Source organism: Aspergillus thermomutatus, assembly GCF_002237265.1.
Source record: "Aspergillus thermomutatus strain HMR AF 39 chromosome Unknown NODE_123, whole genome shotgun sequence".
NCBI classification, from domain to species: domain Eukaryota; kingdom Fungi; phylum Ascomycota; class Eurotiomycetes; order Eurotiales; family Aspergillaceae; genus Aspergillus; species Aspergillus thermomutatus.
Genome location: NW_020798172.1, coordinates 46914 through 66518, shown reverse-complemented (window position 1 = coordinate 66518; position 19605 = coordinate 46914). Strand labels below are relative to the sequence as shown.

The following is a 19605-nucleotide window of genomic DNA, read 5'->3' as shown; positions in this document are numbered from 1 at the left end:
TTAGTTAGTTTCTCTGGGAGATCTCATTTACATCATCTTGTACAACCTCCTCTTTATCTTGTCAACATCAGAATGATTTACCTAGGGTTCAGGACTGCGTCAGTGCTATTCACATCATATATGGATGCTTTTTCCGCAGGGAGAGTATTCCTAAGGAGAAATAGCTCAGGTAAATAATCCAGTCAACGCAGCGACCAACCCGATAGGGATTCATGTTGACGAATATAAAAAGACCACTCATAAAATCCTGTGTGACAAGCATTATACTCAGGAAGTAAGCGTCCTCGCAACCACAGCCAACTCACACTCTTCAACGCTCATCTAAAAACACAGGAATGGGTTAATGCTTGACTTGATTCCGACGGAAACAGCTTCAAGAGCCCATCGCAGTCCTCGTCCATTATGCTCCACTACTACCTTCGCTCATGCACCACCTGTCGAGCTTCAGAATGTAAACTGCGGAACGTGGATCGTGCTAACAGTCCAGGTCTTGCCGCCATCGGCAGTCGTCATGTCGCCAGTGACGCCCTGGCCCTTGCCCAAGGTGTCTTTGTAGTTCGGATCCGCGACATCCAGAATAATCTTGGTGTCAATCCACGCTAGTGGTACAATGCATGTTAGCCAGAGACTGCTGAACATCAAAGCTGTCTAGTAAACTTACAGTGAGCACCGACAGTGCCGCAGTCGGTTGCGGCGCACTCCACGGCACTACCCCAGCCCTGGGCATGTCCGTCACTGGTAGTCAGTGTCGAAACGGTCTTTCCGTTGAGGAGGACCGTCTGCGTGTACTTGCGAGTAGCATCATTGTACTCGTCTAAGTATGTTTCAGTTGGGCGAGTTCAGAGAGGCGGGGATGTTCTTGTTCCTTACAGTGCATCGTGACGTGGTCGCCGGCTTTAGCGACGGCACTCTTCCCCTGTACAGGCCTCTGCGAGTTATCTAGGTGGGTTATGTGTCAGTGTCGTATATAGTATGTTAGGAGCATGTCATAAAAGATCTACCGACCTCCGGTTTTCAGGAGCGTGTAGGCAAAGACATTCCAGTCGCTCGATTGATACTTGTCGGCGATGGATTGGATCAAGTCACCGTTGGAGGTGCCCATGCCGACCCAAAGAGAAAGGTCTCCGTTGTTTCCTTTGACAGTCTGAGGCAGCACGAGTGTGGAGGATGCCTCGCGGATGAACGAGTTGGAAGCAACGGGACCAGTGCTAAAGGCAGGACCCATAGCTGCATCCACAGCTGTAAAGGCCGCTGCGGTGAGGGTAGCGGAGAGAAGCTGGCTTAGGGAAGGCATTGTAGCGGTGATAGGAAGTATTCAGAGTATATGGCTGTCAAGTTTGACGCGGTCTATGTAACCTTGCTCTCACCTTGCTGGAAGAACAGCAAGCCTTTTATACCCTCGCCTTTGGCGACTCCCTTGATCTCAAGATCAGTTCTCCTAACCCGGAGTCCTCGGATCTACTCTCGTCGTACTGTGTCAGGATACGAGATATACGAAATCCATATGTTCTGACAGGCATCTCCATCATTAATGAACTGGGTTGTGAGACATCGATCAAGTCGAAACAACCTGAGACAGGGGTGTTGGGAATAAAAACACCAATAGGTGGATTTATGGCCCTCTAGCTCATTTTCAACACACATGTTCTCCCTGAATGAGACACTATGATTATTTTGAGGAAAGTCATGTTAACCCTTTCCAGATCACCCCTGGGCTGCATACTCGTTGAACGGGAACCCGAAGAGGAAAGCCCTAAAGACACTGTGGTTTGAATTCCTCAGTCAAGCATCTCCCCTGCTATGAGACTGGATGTAGGAGTAAATATGAGGTCTATTTTAAGAATACTGCAAAAACCTGTGAGCCAATGTATGCTCTTGAATATGCTATATCCCTAACTTTAAAATGATGGCTAACAGGGACAAGATATTTTAACCAACGGGTGGATGGAAGTGGAGCCTATCTTGACAACTATCATTAACATTCCCGGAGTCTTTCCGGGTTATCGCTCATAAGACAGGCTAAAACGCTTATGAATGCTTAGAAAACCAGCAGCTACTCATAACAATTGCACTGCCAACTGCCAAACCTCGATCTCCAAGGGTTTAAGCCACTAAAGTCATTACAGTTAGGGTGAGTGAGATCTGCGGGGATGGGGCCTTAGAATGAAGTTCTACTACTACGTCATCCACTCAGCGTCTCAACACGAACACATCATGCCATCTTACAGCTTACCCCTCAGAAGAGAGTACTCTACAGTCTCTCCTAATCCAGCTTCTTGAGTCGAATCAAAAGAAACGAAAATGAAGCTGGCAGTCTTTAGCGCTAAGTCCTATGATAAGCTCTTCCTCGATAGCGCCCTCGAGAAAGACTACGCATCCTTGTGCGAAATCGTCTATCACTCGTTCGCTCTATCTTCAGAGACCGTCTCACTAGCCAAAGGCAGCGATGCAGTCTGCGCCTTTGTAAACGACACACTGGACGTCAGTGTCCTCAAATCCCTCCACGCATACGGCATCCGTGCAATCCTCCTGCGCTGTGCCGGCTTCAACAACGTCGACCTGCAAGCCGCAGAGGAGCTGGGCCTCTTCGTCGCCAACGTCCCCTCGTACTCCCCCGAAGCGGTGGCCGAATTCGCCGTGGCGCTGATCCAGACCCTGAACCGCAAGACCCACCGTGCGTACAACCGGGTGCGGGAGGGGAATTTCAATCTCGAGGGGTTCCTGGGCCGTACGCTGCACGGGAAGACGGTGGGGATCGTGGGTGTTGGTCGCATTGGGCTGGCGCTGGCGAAGATCTTCCATGGGTTTGGGTGCAAGCTGCTGGCGTATGATCCGTTCGGAGGGGAGGAGTTTCGAAAGTACGGCGAGTTCACCGAATTGCAGAAGTTGCTGTCGCAGAGCGATGTGGTCAGCCTCCACTGTCCTCTTACGGAGGACACACGGCATATCATCAATGATGAGACGCTGGCGCAGATGAAGAAGGGCGCGCTGCTGGTGAATACCTCCCGTGGAGGGTTGATCAACACCATGGCTGCGATCCGGGCGCTCAAAGCGGGCCAGCTGGGGGGCCTGGCGCTGGACGTGTACGAGGAGGAGGGCTCGCTGTTCTACAACGATCATTCTGCGGAGATTATCCATGACGACACGTTGATGCGACTGATGACGTTTCCCAATGTTCTTGTCTGCGGACACCAGGCGTTTTTCACGCGGGAGGCCCTGAGTGAGATCGCGGGTGTCACGCTGGGTAATCTGCAGGATTTTGCGTTGAAACGGACATGCAAGAACTCGTTGGTGCGCGAAGGCCATCTGCTGGTCAGGCGGGATACAGAGCCTGTTCGTTTATGAGCTAAGGGTGTCGCTTCGAACACTTGGGTATTTCGCATTTTGGGTCTATGGAAAGAACCTATTCATATCAAGCATGATGGCTTCGTTTCTCATTACGTACACTTCGTCCCTGCAAGACCGGCCAGGCCGCAGATATATGCCAGCCCTCTTGGAATGACTCGGCTGCCATGAATGATCAACGGGACAACCGAGATCATCCACATAAAGCACACCAATCCCAGAGCAGCAATAAGTCGGAGTCGCTCAACCAGGGCGTAAACGGTTCTGTCTTTGACTTTTTCGTAAGCAGCACGCCATCGACTGTGGCCTGCCATTGAAACTCGTTTTTCATGCTCTCTTTGCTCAACCGCATTTGCCATCTGCCAGGCCACCCTTCGGTTAATCTTCTCCCACGTCGTATCTTCCGCATATGCTCGGGCAGCCACAGCCAGGGACGACAAAAGCTGTGAGTCGAGCGATACCTGCCGCACCAGAGCCACAAACTGCTCCACGTCATTTGGAGGGACCAAGTACCCAGTCTCCTGATGGCGTACAATATCCGATGGGCCACCCTGGTCCCGTGCGATAACAGGCAGCCCGCTGGCCATCGCCTCCAGTACCACCAACCCGAAAGTCTCGGTAATAGAGCAGTGCAGGAAAAGATCTCCCGAAGCATATGCGCGAGCCAGTGATTCTCCGGTCAAGAAGCCTGTGAATACAACATGGTCTCTGACATGATCAAAGAGACGGTGAATGCGGCTTTCGACGACGGGATTGCGGTTTCCCCCGACAATCAAAAGCTTGAACGGTAGCTTCTCTTTCACGAGTTTGGCGGCTGCCACGGCCAGGAACTCGAATCCTTTCTCTGGAGCTAGTCGGCACACGCAGACAAGGATGATTTCTCCATCCGGCGCAATCTCCTTCCGATAGGCCTCGTCGCGCCGAGAGGGATTGAACAGGGTGGTATCGACGCCTCGTCCCAGTTTGACGGCTCGTGCGACGGGCGCGCCAGCCTTCTTCAGATAGTCTAGGATGCATGACGATGGGTAGAAGATGGTATGCACAGCGGGATCGCTGAAAAGGAAGCCTTGCACTGTTGCCAGCAACCAAACAGCCCACCGACTCAGGGGGCCCGGGAAGATGATCTCACTGTATGCTGACAGGTCGGTCTGGAAGTTCAGAAGCACAACGGGTGGTTTCCGAAGCTGTCGCATATACAATAGTAACTGGAAACCTAAGGATGCCGGACTCGCCACATAGACAATATCCGGCTGGGTGGTCGGCTTGTAGACATCTTTCAGGCGGAACGGGTACACCAGAGTCAGATCAGGGTTGTATGGGAGAGGATACCCTGGAAGTCGCAAATTCGCCACTTGTTGCTGGGGCTGTTGGGCGCCTTCGAATTGAGGTGCCACCACGACCAGGTCTACCCCATTGCGACGAAGATATTCGATCAGACTGCCTGTTGTTCGACTGACTCCGTTGACAGGACCAAGCGATTCAGTGGTCAACAGCACCTTCTTCCCTTTCAGAGAGGGTGGAAAGCTCTCTTTATCCATTTATATCTAATGAAAGTACTGCGCAAGAAAGGCCGTGATAATATTCTGTAGAGCAGTAACCCACAGACCAGAGCCAGACCAGCCCGCATAAAAAGCCATGATGCCAGCTGTATGTAGTAACCCAAACCAGTATTTCCATCAAAGTCAAAAGCTGCAATCCATCGGCGATCACAGCAGATAAGCAAGTGAAGCCAGAGCGCAAAGCTTCGTGTAGGAGGCCGCGGTGGCTGCACGTGGGCCGCCTCTTTGTCGCCCGTCCGCTGCGAGACTCTCCCCTCTCCCAACCAGTGGCAGTCCGCCATTCCCCCCGCGTGCATCCAGCAGTCAAGCTCTTTGGGGATCCATGCGATCGACTCGACCGTCCACTAGACACTCTCAACCTTTGGTCATTATTGCTCTACACTACCGTCTCCAGCGCTAGGAGGATGGCTGCAACGATCACAAGGCACGCGGGGGCCTTTCTGTTTCGCCCCTCGGCGGAGGGGAGGGGGGTTCGATAAGGGTGAAGTCGGGAGGCAAAAGTCTATAAACGCTGTGCGCCCGTTTCTGCGGTGAATTTATGGGCTTTGATGATGGTTGAAGAGAGAAAAGTCATGATTGAACTGGCCAGAGGAACTCAAGCAGTCGCAATGGATCTACCGTCGTCTCCTGCAGGAACCTCAGATGCGAGCTCATACGATGGCTCCACGCGTCCTACGACCCCTTCTTCAAGTCCGCTGTTTTGTGCTTCTAGAATGGAGGATCTGGCTCTGTCAAGCTTCATGCACTCCCCTGGCTCTGCTTCCCTACAAAGCTTTCCGGCCTGGGGACAAGTGAAAAACATCTGCGTTGTGGGCGCTGGATATGTCGGTATGCTCGTGTTATAGTGTCTCACTCTCTCAGTATGCAAGGACTCATCGTTGCAGGTGGGCCAACCGCAGCCGTTCTTGCGCTGTTCAACCCGTCGATAGCAGTCGAAGTCTTGGACCGAGACCCGGTTCGCATTCGGAAGTGGAAGTCACCGCACCTTCCTGTACATGAACCTGGCCTGGTTGACGTCGTCCGAGTGACAAGAGATGGAGCGGAGATTGTCAACAATGATACTGCGTCCCATATCAATGCGACGCGGTTGAAGCGGCGCGCGAACCTTTTCTTCACAAGTGACTCGGTGGCAAGTATCTCACGGGCAGATATGGTCATGCTTGCGGTCAACACACCCACCAAGACGTTTGGTCTGGGCTCTGGTCGAGCTACGAACATGGCAGCTATTGATGAAGCTGTGCGGCAGATAGCCATCTATGCGAAACCAGGCACAATCATCGTCGAGAAGAGCACAGTTCCTTGTGGCACTGCGCAGCGGATTCGAAATATGGTACGTACTCGTTCGACCCTAATCTTGCTATGCTCGGCATACCTGCTCTTCATTCATCATAATCTGACGATGTGATAGCTGGCCACCCTAAGACCCGGCGTGCCGTTCGAGGTGCTGTCGAACCCCGAATTCCTGTCCGAAGGCTCCGCTATTGAGAACCTCATCTCACCCGATCGTGTTCTCATCGGATCATCTGGAACACCATCCGGACGCCACGCAGCGCGCACCCTTGCACAAATCTACTCATCTTGGGTGCCCTCCTCGCGCATCCTCGAAGTCAATGCATGGTCATCAGAACTCGCAAAGCTTGTAGCCAACGCCATGCTCGCTCAACGAATCAGCAGCATCAACTCGATCAGTGCTATCTGCGAGAAAACAGGAGCCGAGGCTGATCAAGTAGCTCAAGCTATCGGTCTTGATGCCCGAATCGGATCTCAATTCCTCAAAGCCGGACTCGGGTTCGGCGGCTCCTGCTTCCGCAAGGATATAGCCAGCCTGACGTATCTAGCTGAGTCCTTGGGCTTGGAAGATGTGGCTCACTATTGGAGCCAAGTCAACGTGATGAATGAGATGCAGCGCAACCGGTTCGCTAGGAAAGTCATCGAGAGATTCGACGGTAACTTGACCGGACGAAAGATCGCCCTGCTTGGGTTCGCCTTTAAGAAGAACACCGGCGACACACGAGAGTCCTTAGCAGCGGACGTGATTCGGCTGCTGCTGGAAGAGAAGCCCATGGAGATTGCTGTGTTTGATCCCTTCTGCCTTGAAAAGGACATCATGCGGGAGGTTGAATACGCCTGCGGCTCCTTGCTGGATTCTTCCAGCAACGGGAGGGTCGTCAAAATTTTTCCCGATCCGTACCAAGCTTGTTCTCAGGCCGACGCGGTTCTCATCATCTCAGATTGTGACCAGTTTCGGAATATGCCAACCAAATCGAAGCCAACTGCTTTTGCGCCGCGGGCAGAGATCAAGGTTGTTGGTTCTCTTCCCAAGGCCATAACGCCCAAAGATCCAGAGGATGACATCTGGCTATGCAACGGCCTGTCATACCGCTTGTCGCCGCAAGATGTGTGCGAGGATGACTGTGAAGCATGTCGTTCAACAGCCAGCCATCCCACTGCCACCGAGCCTGTAGAATGGGCACGCATCGCATACAACATGAAGGCACCGAAACTGGTCATCGATGGACGCGGAATACTGGATGTTCAAGAGATGGAAAGACTCGGTGTCCATGTGGATGCCGTTGGAAGACGACCGGCGGACATCTCAGCTGGCATTGACCCTTTGAACTGTGACATCTAGCACTGAATTTTTTTCAGGAAGGCTTGTTGCAAATTTGATACCCCTCGTTATCTTGCGTTCTTTATGTGCACGTCCCTCTTTTTGCATACAGCAGCTTCAACGCTTAACATCTAGACTGAATTTAATACTTTGGCGCTTACTTCGGCGTCTGCTATAGAGGCCAGTAGTGATGATGAACTTGACAATTGACTGTATTGATATATTTACTACCGGTGGCATTCCTTTGTTCCAGCGGCAAATGCTTCCATCTCCGACTACCAGAGCGGTTTACTACAAGCATAAGTCGAGCTCGGTACAAACATAAAGTCATGATATACAGCAAAACACGAAAATAAAGATATTTAGCCTGAAATGACACGGACCCAGAAGATCTCCCAATCATGCATAAGCGCTGAACGATCCATCTATCTCTTCTACCTTCGCAACAGCCCGCTTGTACCCATCCATCACCTGCAATTTGTCCGTGTAGTCCGCCAACTTCGGGTACTGGACCCGGAGATCAGGCATTTTAATCAAGGACGCAATAACAGGGAAGCTCATCATGATATCAGCAGCACTCAGCTCCCTGCCGCACAGGTAAGGGCCACCCCCCGGCGCGGTCTTCAGCTGCTCCTCGAGGAACTTAAAGTGGGAGGTCAAGTTGGGCGCGACGAACGCCTGCTCCACCTTTGACGCGACCATGCCGGTCAACGGCTTGACGAAGAACGGGACGGGGGCGTTCCTGATGCCTGGGCCGCGTCAGACATCCCTTTATCAACCCGCACCCGCACCTCTAAACATGGAACTGGACGGGAAAAGAACACTCACTATCCATCACCAACTGCATCACTAGGAACGGCATGAAGCTGCCCTCCGTGTAATGCATGTAGTACCGGTACCGCATCCACTCCTCGGTTTCCCCGCCCGGCTGGTCCTCCTTGCCGGCAACATAGCGCCGGGGGACGAGCTTGTCGCCCCCGAAATGATCGCATAGATACTCCATGATCAGCCCGGACTCGGCGAGAACCAGCGGCTTGGGGGAGCTGGGTGTCTCGATGCTGAGAAGCGGGGATTTGCCTAGCGGGTGGACGTCCTTGAGCTCCTTTGGGGCCAGCATGTCGCGGCCGCGCTTGAAGGTCTTGAGCTCGTAGGTGAGGTTGAGTTCCTCGAGGAGCCAGAGGATGCGCTGTGCGCGGGAATGTTCCAGCCTGTGTTGGCCTATTAGTTTGTGCTCACGATGATTAGGTGCAGAACGTACCAGTAGAGGGTGATTTTGGCGCCTTTGTTTGCGTCTGCCATGTTTGCAGTCTGGTTAGTGGTCTGGATTTAGATGTACAGCTAAGGTCTAAGTCGAGTGATGCTTTTCTACACGAAAGCTGATCCTGTTGACACAATGCTGGACAAGGAGGACCGGTCGAAAGCCTAGCCGCTACTCTTATCTTTTATTTACGCTGTGTCTTAGATAACCACGGCATGTTTCATGAATAACCGCAAAGTTGGAGCTCAACCTCGGATGAATCCGTTGGCCGAACACCCCGTGAAAGTTGGCGTCATCGCTGATCTGTGGGCCGATTCAGATCAATAGTCGTTGTACAAATAGCCGATTTTCAGGTGATAAAGCTGGTATGAGCTTCTAAAATCAGCCGAGTCAGTAGCTGTCGTTCTTGACAAAGATGATTTGTAGCTCCCATTTCGCTCTGGTTATTGTGAGCGGTGGCAGAGAGGAAACCTTGACTTGGCGGTCGATGCCAGCGATCTCAGGCATCAACCCTGCTTTATGCTGACTCATCACGCCAAGGCTCAGGTGACCATCCACTTGAACTTCATGGATATCATCACCATCACCATCAGATGAGTATTCTCGGCCTCGCCTGAAATTGCTAGCATCGCAACCATGGCCGGCCCTAGCAAGTGTAAGTGATTTCTCCGAAAGTGACAAATTGATAAGATGCTGATCAATTGCTCCGCAGCCCTGGTCCTTGACCCGGCCCTCCAGAAATATTACGGTACATCTCTCCGTCCTGCACCCTCCAGCCCATCGAAAAGATAGCTTGAATGCGCGTTCGATTACTTGGCAACGTTCGCGAGGAATTACTATGTCGAAGACTAATGCTGTGCAGAACTCACCGCAAACCGCTACAAGTACTTCCGCTGGACCCCGCGCCATGCCTGGCTGTCTTTCATCTACATGATTGCGATCCCTGGCACATTGGGCTACATTGCATACAAGACCGATGTATGCCCTCCTTGCGAAGCTACAAAAATTGGAAAAGTGGAGAGAATGCTGATCAACTGACTCGGAATAGGGCAAATACGAATTCCGCGGAAAGAGGAAAGGCGATTCCATTCTCGAATACTAGGCTGTCCGTTGATTTGAGTTGAGTGGAGGTGACCTATTCACGATTGTATTTCCGCGAGGTCCGAGGGTATGGAAAAGGCGGGTACGAGATGAGTTGTGCGCCTACCCGCCGGCCGTGTACCTACTACTAGAATATACCGCATCGAGTTTCGCTTTCTTGTTCAATGGGTCCCTCTCGCACCACTCGGCTCCTTTCTCTGGACCGATTGGTATCATTCGCAGTTGCCTAGATGCAGACATGAAGCACGCAGCTTATAATTGAACCGCGCGTGAAAGGCAATGAACGCAGCTGTCAATTGCTTGGTATCAACAACATGCACGTCCCCGGAACTGTAAATTCGAACTGATTTTCCTACCGTAAACTCCATGAAAGCTTTAAAGATACAACTCAGAGCACGTCTTAGTACGGCGCCCACCCCCTTCTCCCAGATCCTCCGCCAAAATTGCGCCCTCCTCCATCCGGTAGCCTCTCACCACGCCTCCAATCACCAGAGGGTATCCCCCGATCACCTCTCCCCCGACCGGGTCGCGCAAACCCCGTATCACGGAACGCCCTCATGCCTCCTCCAACGGTACCACTCACTGGGCCCCGCCCCGTAATAAGCGGCGGAGCAACAGAGCCGTCCTCAAGCGGCGGGAGGATGGCGCAATCCACGTAGTCCCCAATCACGAAACGCATGTCCTGCAGTGTCTTGTCCGCATCGTTACCCTGGAGCCGGAGCGCACGGGGCCCCGCCGCAGCACTGCTCCCGTTCTCCTCGTCATGCTCGCCCCGGTAGGGACTGTCCTTGGGTCCAACGACCACACTGCCCATGTCCTTGCTCAGGTATCGCCCTCGCGCGTCTCCGCCCATTGTCGCGGCGCCCTTGGTGTCCGGGTAGATCAGTCGGAAGCAGATACGTGTCCCGACGGCGGGATCGGGCAGAAGCGATGGTAAGGCCGAGGTGAGGAGCTGCGTTAATTCCCGTAACGTGCAGGACTGCCAGGTGTAGATCTCGAGGTGCGCGGGGAGTCGCGGTGCTGGGAGAGGGGAGCGAGCTCGAATCGCATTGGGACCGCTGGTCGGCCCACTGTAGGAAGATGATGACGAGGGAATGGCAAAGTCGGATAGTTGGTGGAAGGCGTTCACGCGGTAGAAGAGCTTAAGGTGGAACGGCGTGGTCGTTTGACGGTCGATCTGCGGTTTGGGCGCATCTCGAGGTGCAGCCATTATGGCGAAAGCGGCACGCGATGCGTTGAGAAGGTAAGATACGACGCTCTCAAATGTAGTAGAGCAGGTAGTTTGGTTTCAATCGTGCGGGTGCAAGCTGGCGACGTTGGTGGTTGAAGTGTTGCCTTGTCACGAGAGCGAGAGCTATCCGGCGCAGGAAAAGAAGCTCACCCGCCGAGCCTGGCCGCTTGCACCACCGCTGCTTCAAGATCACTTTAACACCTCCTGCGGTTCTCTTTTTCGCTACATCTTTATAATAACTTTACAAAGCCTAAATCAGCGGCTCGCTGAGCCTCATTAAAACTTCAGCCATGGATTTCGCATCTTTAATGGCCAAGGAAATCTCCAAAGCCAAAAGTCCCGCCACGCCCAGCTCAACATCATCAGGATCAGAGCAAAAAGAACCCACCAAAGTCCCAGAAAAGAAATACGTCCGACGCTCCGAACTCGAAGCCGCCAGGATCGCCGCCTACAATGCAGAACAGGAGCGCCTACAACGCGAACGCGAGGAGCGCCAGGCTCAGAAACGCAAACACGAAGAAGAAGAGGCAGAGCGGCGACGCGAACGCGAAGAGAAGAAACGGCGATTAGCCGAGGAGTCCCGGAAGAAGCGAGAGGAGGAAGAGGCAGCAAAAGAGCGAGAGCGCAGGAAGAGACTGGGTCTACCTGAACTGCCACCCGCCGGCGAGAAGGACGAGTCGACTCTCGGAGATGAAGAGGACATACCGGACGAGGAGCTGAACCAGAAACTTCGCGACCTCAAGGAGCCTATCTGTCTGTTTGGAGAGAACCATGTCGCCCGACTGCGGCGATACCGCCGTCTCGTGCGTCGGTCGATGACACCTCAGCCGAAGCTGACGGACGGGCCTATCCCGACTACCTTGGAACCTGTATCGGAGGTGGACATGAAGATTCCAACCGCTCTCCCTAAGGACGCAGACGCCCGCAAGTTCTTGTTCCGGCAGTTGGCCTCGTACTTCAACATGGTGCTGCTGGAGTGGGAGCGTGCTCTCGCAAGACGGGATATCTCGGTTAAGCAGAGTCTTACCGGTCGCCAGGCCTACAATGCGATGGTTCAGTCGAGGGAGAATTTGAAGCCGCTCTTCCGGAAGTTCGAGAAGAATGACGTAGACAATAGCCTGTTGGAGCCCATCATGGAGATCGTGCACAAGGCTCAATTGAGGAGATATGTTGATGCCAATGACGCATATCTACGTGTGAGTATTGGGAAAGCGTAAGTGAACCTCTACCTCTGCATCTAGCCTCTATTCTAACAATCTGGTCCAGAGCTTGGCCCATTGGTGTGACTATGGTTGGTATCCACGAGCGATCAGCCCGAGAAAAGCTGCACCAGAGTGATCAACAGGCACACATTCTCAGTGATGAAATCACCCGAAAGTTCTTGCAGAGTATCAAGCGCTGCTTAAGCTTTGCGCAGACCCGCTGGCCTCCAGATGATCAGTTGCAGATTATGGGTTAGTGATGGATGTAGTTGAGGTGAAGACTTTGCCAACCTAGTAATGATAACGATAATATACCCTGTAAAGCGAGGACCTTTTAGTTCCTGTTTGTTACTTTTTTTTTTTTTTTTTTTTTGATATGTGTCTTGTACACTCTGCCCTCCCCATGACCTCCAGTATAAGAATGTCATCTCTACTAACTTCTTCTTCCCCCCTAATACCCTCTAATATTCTGCACTCATCCAGTCGCTGCTGTCAGTTCAACTGCCTGTATAGCTACTACTAAACCCCGGTAAGCAGTAAATTATATGAACAGAACCTCTTTACCAGAGACACGCCCGGCCTAGCGCCCCCGATCTGATGCAGCAGGGTTTTGAGTACTAGGCGTGAGAAAATCAAATTAACGTGGACCGAATGCAACTCTACCCCTGTGAACATTAGGTGAGGTCTGGGGGATAGAACGCCGTCAATCTACATCATCATGTTGCCAATGTGCAAGCCTGCTGTGATGCAGATGGAGGTATGTATTCCTGGTGCTAACCTGCACCCCTACTATGTACTTAGCGGTATCCTTACTGCTGGATGGCAGAGCATTCAGAAGAAGCTAGACATCGTGGTACTGCATATGTCAGTATTAAAGCAGAGTAATTATCTGAAGCTACTGCCAAATGCTAGAAGAAGCAAGCAAGTGGTTCAGTGCGCCTGAGTATTACGCGGGAGATTCTGGACGGCGAGTGCATTGATTTCTTCGCTGCCACGCGGGAGCATAAGCTGACGCTATAGAGGAGGCTATGACTGATTGGTGAGTTCATACTCCTTGATCTGATATGGGATGGAGACTACTAATTCTTTAGGGAATTCAAGCATTACATTGAGACTGTATAACTGACTAAAGCTTTGATCAATGATTATATCATGACATGACAGCTATCAATGTATAACAGATCGATGCGATTGCAGTAGGATGTATATCAAACAGACTAGCAAGAGTCAACCCCCACAATAACGTTATAATTATCCGTATCAAACTCCTGCCCATTCACCGTATCACTCCACTGCGTCCCCCAGCCCTTGGTCCCAGAGTTGAAGTCCACATGGGCACAGGTCGACACAATATCCTCCGCATATGTTCCCAGGTAGCTACAGCTGGGCTGGATGTACCACGCGTTATCATTGCACAGCCAGATAGCAGCGTTGTAGGAGCAGCTGATGCGAGCACACACTCGCGGGCCGGCGGCAACGCCGCACACGCCGGTAAGTCCCTTCAGGTAGTCGATTCCTTGCATGATGGTCACAGTCGAGCATCGTCCGCCTTTGTCGCCGGGGATGTTGCAGATGACGCCGGACTGAGGGGGTTAGTCTACCGGACATCAAGGGAATGACGGACCTTGTTTCTTTCCTCAATGTCGCGGGCACTGAGGCTGCTGTCATTTTGGCCGAGGCGGACGACGAACTCGGGGTTGACGTCGAGGATTTGAGTCATGACTTCCTAGAGGTTGTTAGTCTGCGAGCTTAAGGTGGATCTATGGCTGCGAAGCTACCTGGATGGTCCCCTTGAAATCCAGCTACTATTTATCCATGAATGGGTTGTCGGCAAATTCTGACATCCCCCAACATGTGTCAAGTTTCTCTGCTTGATTGGCTGCTCGAATACGCCTAAATGCACTTGCTTTCTCATGGTTCTATTTGCCCTGGCTAAGACTTGTTAGATTATTAAGGGTCTGAACAAAGAGGCGCAGCACACATAGAAATCAGACAGAGAACCCCAGGCAGCGACATATGTAAGTTGATATCTACTTTATTTTGTCTAATCACCTACTATCCAGAATAATCATCAGCCTGAGAATATCTGACTCAGCTCTACTGTCTGAAACTCATTATGTCTACACATAGCGCCGACACATACAATGACATGAACGAGACCCCGACACTCAATCGAAGAGTCTCAGGCGAGACATTACACGAGTGAGCGCCCCAAAACTGTTCCACTTGCTTAGCACTGACACGACACATCTAGAAACCCAGGGCAAGCTGAGGCTAGCCTCAAAGAGCAAAAACGCCCAAGCGACATCAACAACCCCAAGCAGCTCAGGTATCTGTTCAAGAATCCGGAGTGGATTGACTGTCCCTTTTGCCATGAGCGCACTTTGTCCAGGGTTGAGACGAAGAGTAACGTGGGCGCTGCGTATGCCGCGCCATCTTCCCATTTTCGACACTTGTCTGTGTCTGTTCAGAGAGGAACTAATAGATGAGCAGAGTTGTGTCCACGGCAATGAGTGCAGTCTTCATGCTGGCTGGTGCTGGTCCTCAATGGGGTGGTGTGCGTGATTTCACACATTATTGCTCGAAGTGTGACCACAAAGTGGCTGTCAAGTACCATTCCAAGGGCGATGCAGATGTCTTTAGCCCGGAATATCCGAGTTAGATATTCATTCCATCCAAACTGCCCCAATCGCACTAGAGGACAGTTTGATACTTCCCGCAACATCAGACCAGTTGCGATGCCTGGAAGGCACATAAGGCAACCCGGCCAATGTATGGAGAGATGTTTCACAGACTGCATATGGCATCAAACCCACCAGTGAATTCCTAGGCTAGACCTAACTGAAATGAACAGAAGAGTAGAATGCAGCCTGCAGATCAGCAGGCATGAGCACATTAATCTGGGCTTGATGGACATCTAAGCAGTGCTGAGATATTGTGACAGGCTCACAGCTTGAAGATGCTTGGGATGCCAGAAATACAGCTGTAAATAGTCTCAGTAGTGGTCATTTTCAGTGTTAACTTCACCAGTCCTCACATTCTACAGGTAATTTCGCTGCTATAGATGCTCTATGGATCCGCCAACATGTTAAATTCAATATGTTTAATGCTTTATTTGAGAAATGCAACTGACTATACACAATGAACTCTGATAGAGTTGTGAAATATCTACTCTGCTTAAGCATATGAGTGCCTGAAGGGTGAATGGACGATAATTCTATGACCTCCAAACCCTCATCATCCAGCTCCATAGGCCATCTAGACTCGTGGGGGGCGGGCTTGCCTTGGCCTCGGAATCGACCTTCTCCAGTTGATGATAATGATCGGCGTTATGATAGATTTCGTGACCATCCATGCCGTTCATCACACGCAAAGAGGAGCTTTGCGGTCTGGAAGAGGTTGGTGTTCGACAGTCCGATTTCTCATCCCCGGTACGTGCTCTTATAAGTCGACCTGCCGTCTGCACGCAACTGCCGTAGGCAAACCGGATCAGAGAATCGCCAGTGAGACTGCCAATGATAAAAACGTCTTTGGCGACCTCGAGATCCTCCAAGGCCTTCACTCTCAATGTCTTGCCCGATATGATGGGGCTTGGTTCCGTTCCGTCTGGACACCCAAGAACCTCAGAAAGAAGGGTTTTATCGAGATAGCCAAGGCTTCCACGACGACCGGTAGCATATACCAGACCACGGACGGTTCGTTTTATTGTGCCTCTGTCGGGCAGTTGGAAAGTTACGACTGCAGAATTCGATTGCATCTCCACTGCAATCACTTGTGCGTTTGGGAGGCCCTCGTAAACCGTATCCCAGGCACGACTTTCCAGGAACGGAGAGGATGTCGTCCGCTTCGGTCTGACGGGACGCTTGGCTGTAGCTGACTCGGCGGCAAGAGCAGCTCGCTTCATTAGTCGATACACCCCCGCATATTCCGGATATGCGCGCTGGTGACAGCTGCGGAGTGGAGAGGGATGTTCTTCCGGATCCCATTTAAATATGTGAAGAAGTTTTTGGCTCGCCGGAGCGGATATTATGATATCCGCGGCCGAGAAGCCGGAGCCTATAACAAGGAGCGGTATCTCCGGAGTCGGCTGAAGAAACCGTAGGGGTTGTAGCATCGGGAGGGGCTGCAGCACGTCCGAGAATATTCCACTCGCCAAGACCAGATGCTTGCAATGAATATTGTGAGAGGCAATGAAGAAGCCATTCGCGGTTCTTGTGATACCGCTCAGAGTCTCGTTACTTTGAAAAGCGTCATCGATTCCAACTGCCTCAGGATAGGCGCTGAAATAGTCCGTAATCTCCCTCCTAGTGGGCCGCGTGAATGCGGGGAGATCCTTGCCATTGACCTTGCGGTAGTGCTCAGCGAAGGAATATCCTGGTAAGGACAGCATTGACGCATAGCTCAAAGTTTGAATATCCCAGCTAGCGAATACCAGGTTGTCGGTCCATTGACCACCAGCCTTCGGCGCCTTGCCGAATACCAAGTGTGGGACGGCTTTTTCAGGCACGTATCGCCACTCAGCTCTTGTTTCACCCTCTCCCTCATCTACGTCGATGCTCGGTCGGACGAGTGTGTCGAGCAGAACGTTTACTGGGAGAGCTTGCGTCGAGTACGACAATCGAGAGGCATAGAAATGGTCGGTCAAAGCCCTTACATCCGCATCCAGTAATTCCGGTTTGTCCTTTAGCTTTGCATGGAGCAGAGGGTCAGGATGCGGACGATCTATGGAATAGTACGGGAGATGACCATGGAGAATAAATGACAGGATCATAGCCGATGGCCCGTTCCCTATCAGAATGCAGTCTCAAAGTCAATCAAGAGGCCACGGCCATTGGCGAGAAATACCTTCATTCCCTTAGAGAATGGCGACATACCGATGATGATGGTGTCAGTTTCCATTGCAGGCATCCTGTGTGCCCCGGGTCGCGGTTTCAGCGCGGGGCATTCTGCATCAGACATGCGATGGTCACAGTTTGTGGGGCCCTGATGATCCAGTGAATCTGTTTACTACCTTCAGATGAAGGTGAATCAACTGAAAGGCCATCGAGAGGTTGACAAGGTCATAATCTGATTAGTAGTGATTACATGAGGGGAGTTTATGAAGGCTCGGACTGGGGGGTTTGATCATAAACGGGGTTCGCTGACAAAACAAAAGTGAGTCTAGCGACGGTTTTGAGCCGGTTGACGGTAATCGAGGTCACCGAGTGGCGTCCGGATACGAATGAAATCAGATTGCCTTGTTTAAGCCTGCTAGATCGAGCTGTCTGCCTTGTTCAGGCAGCATTTCCAGAACAAGTACGCCGTGGACCGATCCGGATCGGTTTGTATTTCCATATGTACGGCAGATGTAAAGTAGTAGGCTAAAGAATGTAGTGAGTCGAGTGACATATGCAGCTCCTCGGCGCCGACCGAAACATCGTGAAGTCATCGTGACTGGACATTCGCTGGCCGAAGCCTCCGGTTGCGGGTTGTCTTTCCAGATGTGGTATGTAGGGCTGAGGGCTATGTACCCAGCTAACCCTAAGCCCTAACTACCACATCCGGACACGGCTGACGCGTGATACGTAGGCCTCTTGGATCCTGGGATCGTCATCCAGGTGTTGGAGGGACAAACGATGAAAGGTTCGAAGACATTTCGAAAGTTGGAGTCGAAAGTCTCTGCGCTGCCATGATTGTCTCACCAAGGGCTTGGCTACCTTCGTCTTGATTGGAAATTAGAGGCTTGCGTTCCCAAGAGCTGGACTGGCCTCCATAGGTCCTCCGATCGCAATTATGTATCATCTGGCCAAGTCTCTATACCTCTACGCTACCAGCAAAGAGGGTAAGGATCACATACTTCGTTCTCATTGCGTGTCTGTCGCTGACAGACGGGTTCAGAATACTCAGTCCTGCTACTGGGGTTAGACAACGCGGGGAAAACTACGCTCCTATCGCAAATCAAGGCCCTCTATCTGCCCCGTCCCGATGGCGCCCCTGCTCCCAACCCAGGCAAAACCGTGCCTACGGTCGGCCAGAATGTCGCCACGATTTCATTACCGGACATGTACCTGAAGATCTGGGATGTGGGCGGTCAAATCTCGATGCGAAATCTGTGGCAGAGCTACTATTCGAGTTGTCACGCCATCATCTTCGTCGTTGATAGTACGGACGTAGGACAAGATCCAGACATCACCCGTCTACCCTCGAACCGGAGACCCGGCTCGTTGTCGGGCCCATCCGTGCTTGGAAGCGACGCCGTTACCGAAGAAATGGCGGGGATCAATGCGCCGGGGAGCGAGTTTGGGCGGCTGGACGAGTGCCGCCAGGTACTGGAATCGGTGTTACAGCACTCTGATGTGGCTGGAGTACCTATTCTAGTGCTGGCCAACAAGCAAGATCGGGAAGATTGCGTTGAAGTTGTCCGCATCAAGGAGGGGCTTGTGCGCAAGGTCTTTGAGGGTGAATCCGGAGGCGGAGTGCGCGATAGTCGCGTGTTGCCTGTCAGTGCCTTGATGGGTACAGGAGTTCGGGAAGCAGTCGAATGGGTCCAGAGCCGAGTCAAGTGGAATAAGGAGGGACGACCTCCCATCATGAAATGAGGCTCAGTGTGGATCAGAACCTTGATGTCATTGCAGGCCGCAGAATCAAGGAAGACATACTGGATGGGCCAGTTTGGCCCGGAGCAGCTCCTCGATCTCTGAGCAGCGGAATGTTGATACCCTTCTTTGTTGGTGATTGATTATTTGATTTGGGCGCTGGAGGGCTTTGTCTCATACAAGATACCTAGATAGTTCTGTACATACATTAAGGTAATCGCAGCAACCATCCGATTCCATGACGGAATGCGTCACTTTCAGTTGGATCTTGTGCTGTCACAATAGTGGACACACAAAACTGAAGCTATCGCGAACTTCACGGACTCGCTTGTCCGTTTTCCCGAATCATCACAATACCAACAACCTCAAATCTCTGTAGCGGAGAATCTACAATACATAGTGATATGTCGAAGGTACAATTAACCGGTTATATGCGCAATCGCGTGAGATAGTGTCGAAGCTGGATACTCTCCGCATGATGATTCCATCCTTGACGTCACAACACTGTGGTTGCAATGCAACTGAAGCCAGATACTCACCTGAAATGATTACCTTTCTACCCAGCGAGGAAGTCGACTGTGGGAATCAGAGGAGCGTATGATATGGCTATGAAGTCACTCCTATCAGCTTGACGTCATGTTCTGGTTCTATCCTCTGAGCCCCTGCACCTAAGTAGATTGGCTGAGATGATGTTTCTCTACAAGAGCCTTATAAAGTCTTTGC

The 19605-nt window shown here is 51.8% G+C and overlaps 12 protein-coding genes across 12 annotated transcripts; 6 read left to right on the top strand and 6 right to left on the bottom strand.

Annotated features, from left to right (window-relative positions):
* Positions 1 to 444: 444 nt before the first annotated feature.
* On the bottom strand, positions 445 to 1294 carry CDV56_106733 (uncharacterized protein; the record flags this gene model as incomplete). Its single annotated transcript, XM_026760352.1, has 4 exons — positions 445 to 599; positions 662 to 814; positions 871 to 939; positions 1006 to 1294. 4 exons carry the CDS (start codon positions 1292 to 1294, stop codon positions 445 to 447), a joined length of 666 nt encoding a protein of 221 aa, XP_026613575.1.
* Positions 1295 to 2301: 1007 nt separating this feature from the next.
* On the top strand, positions 2302 to 3345 carry CDV56_106620 (2-hydroxyacid dehydrogenase; the record flags this gene model as incomplete). The annotated part of the gene is made up of 1 exon (XM_026760239.1): positions 2302 to 3345. One exon carries the CDS (start codon positions 2302 to 2304, stop codon positions 3343 to 3345), a length of 1044 nt encoding a protein of 347 aa, XP_026613574.1.
* A 92-nt stretch (positions 3346 to 3437) lies between these two features.
* On the bottom strand, positions 3438 to 4883 carry CDV56_106523 (glycosyltransferase family 4 protein; the record flags this gene model as incomplete). Its single annotated transcript, XM_026760142.1, has 1 exon — positions 3438 to 4883. The coding sequence occupies one exon, from the start codon at positions 4881 to 4883 to the stop codon at positions 3438 to 3440; it is 1446 nt and encodes a 481-aa protein (XP_026613573.1).
* A 629-nt stretch (positions 4884 to 5512) lies between these two features.
* Positions 5513 to 7536, top strand: ugd1 (UDP-glucose dehydrogenase; the record flags this gene model as incomplete). Its single annotated transcript, XM_026759976.1, has 3 exons — positions 5513 to 5732; positions 5789 to 6234; positions 6313 to 7536. The coding sequence occupies 3 exons, from the start codon at positions 5513 to 5515 to the stop codon at positions 7534 to 7536; spliced, it is 1890 nt and encodes a 629-aa protein (XP_026613572.1).
* A 378-nt stretch (positions 7537 to 7914) lies between these two features.
* CDV56_106274 (glutathione S-transferase) lies at positions 7915 to 8814 on the bottom strand (the record flags this gene model as incomplete). Its single annotated transcript, XM_026759893.1, has 3 exons — positions 7915 to 8264; positions 8344 to 8723; positions 8774 to 8814. 3 exons carry the CDS (start codon positions 8812 to 8814, stop codon positions 7915 to 7917), a joined length of 771 nt encoding a protein of 256 aa, XP_026613571.1.
* A 595-nt stretch (positions 8815 to 9409) lies between these two features.
* CDV56_106205 (uncharacterized protein) lies at positions 9410 to 9875 on the top strand (the record flags this gene model as incomplete). The annotated part of the gene is made up of 4 exons (XM_026759824.1): positions 9410 to 9428; positions 9486 to 9521; positions 9636 to 9751; positions 9822 to 9875. The coding sequence occupies 4 exons, from the start codon at positions 9410 to 9412 to the stop codon at positions 9873 to 9875; spliced, it is 225 nt and encodes a 74-aa protein (XP_026613570.1).
* A 399-nt stretch (positions 9876 to 10274) lies between these two features.
* Positions 10275 to 11084, bottom strand: CDV56_106118 (SAP18 family protein; the record flags this gene model as incomplete). The annotated part of the gene is made up of 1 exon (XM_026759737.1): positions 10275 to 11084. The coding sequence occupies one exon, from the start codon at positions 11082 to 11084 to the stop codon at positions 10275 to 10277; it is 810 nt and encodes a 269-aa protein (XP_026613569.1).
* A 311-nt stretch (positions 11085 to 11395) lies between these two features.
* Positions 11396 to 12564, top strand: CDV56_106032 (mRNA splicing protein PRP18; the record flags this gene model as incomplete). Its single annotated transcript, XM_026759651.1, has 2 exons — positions 11396 to 12318; positions 12372 to 12564. 2 exons carry the CDS (start codon positions 11396 to 11398, stop codon positions 12562 to 12564), a joined length of 1116 nt encoding a protein of 371 aa, XP_026613568.1.
* Positions 12565 to 13524: 960 nt separating this feature from the next.
* CDV56_105933 (uncharacterized protein) lies at positions 13525 to 14027 on the bottom strand (the record flags this gene model as incomplete). Its single annotated transcript, XM_026759552.1, has 2 exons — positions 13525 to 13890; positions 13932 to 14027. 2 exons carry the CDS (start codon positions 14025 to 14027, stop codon positions 13525 to 13527), a joined length of 462 nt encoding a protein of 153 aa, XP_026613567.1.
* Positions 14028 to 14423: 396 nt separating this feature from the next.
* On the top strand, positions 14424 to 14969 carry CDV56_105862 (LITAF-like zinc ribbon domain-containing protein; the record flags this gene model as incomplete). The annotated part of the gene is made up of 3 exons (XM_026759481.1): positions 14424 to 14509; positions 14562 to 14729; positions 14801 to 14969. The coding sequence occupies 3 exons, from the start codon at positions 14424 to 14426 to the stop codon at positions 14967 to 14969; spliced, it is 423 nt and encodes a 140-aa protein (XP_026613566.1).
* A 555-nt stretch (positions 14970 to 15524) lies between these two features.
* Positions 15525 to 17266, bottom strand: CDV56_105698 (uncharacterized protein; the record flags this gene model as incomplete). Its single annotated transcript, XM_026759317.1, has 2 exons — positions 15525 to 17095; positions 17182 to 17266. 2 exons carry the CDS (start codon positions 17264 to 17266, stop codon positions 15525 to 15527), a joined length of 1656 nt encoding a protein of 551 aa, XP_026613565.1.
* Positions 17267 to 18079: 813 nt separating this feature from the next.
* CDV56_105573 (ADP-ribosylation factor family protein) lies at positions 18080 to 18885 on the top strand (the record flags this gene model as incomplete). Its single annotated transcript, XM_026759192.1, has 2 exons — positions 18080 to 18128; positions 18185 to 18885. The coding sequence occupies 2 exons, from the start codon at positions 18080 to 18082 to the stop codon at positions 18883 to 18885; spliced, it is 750 nt and encodes a 249-aa protein (XP_026613564.1).
* Positions 18886 to 19605: the final 720 nt, after the last annotated feature.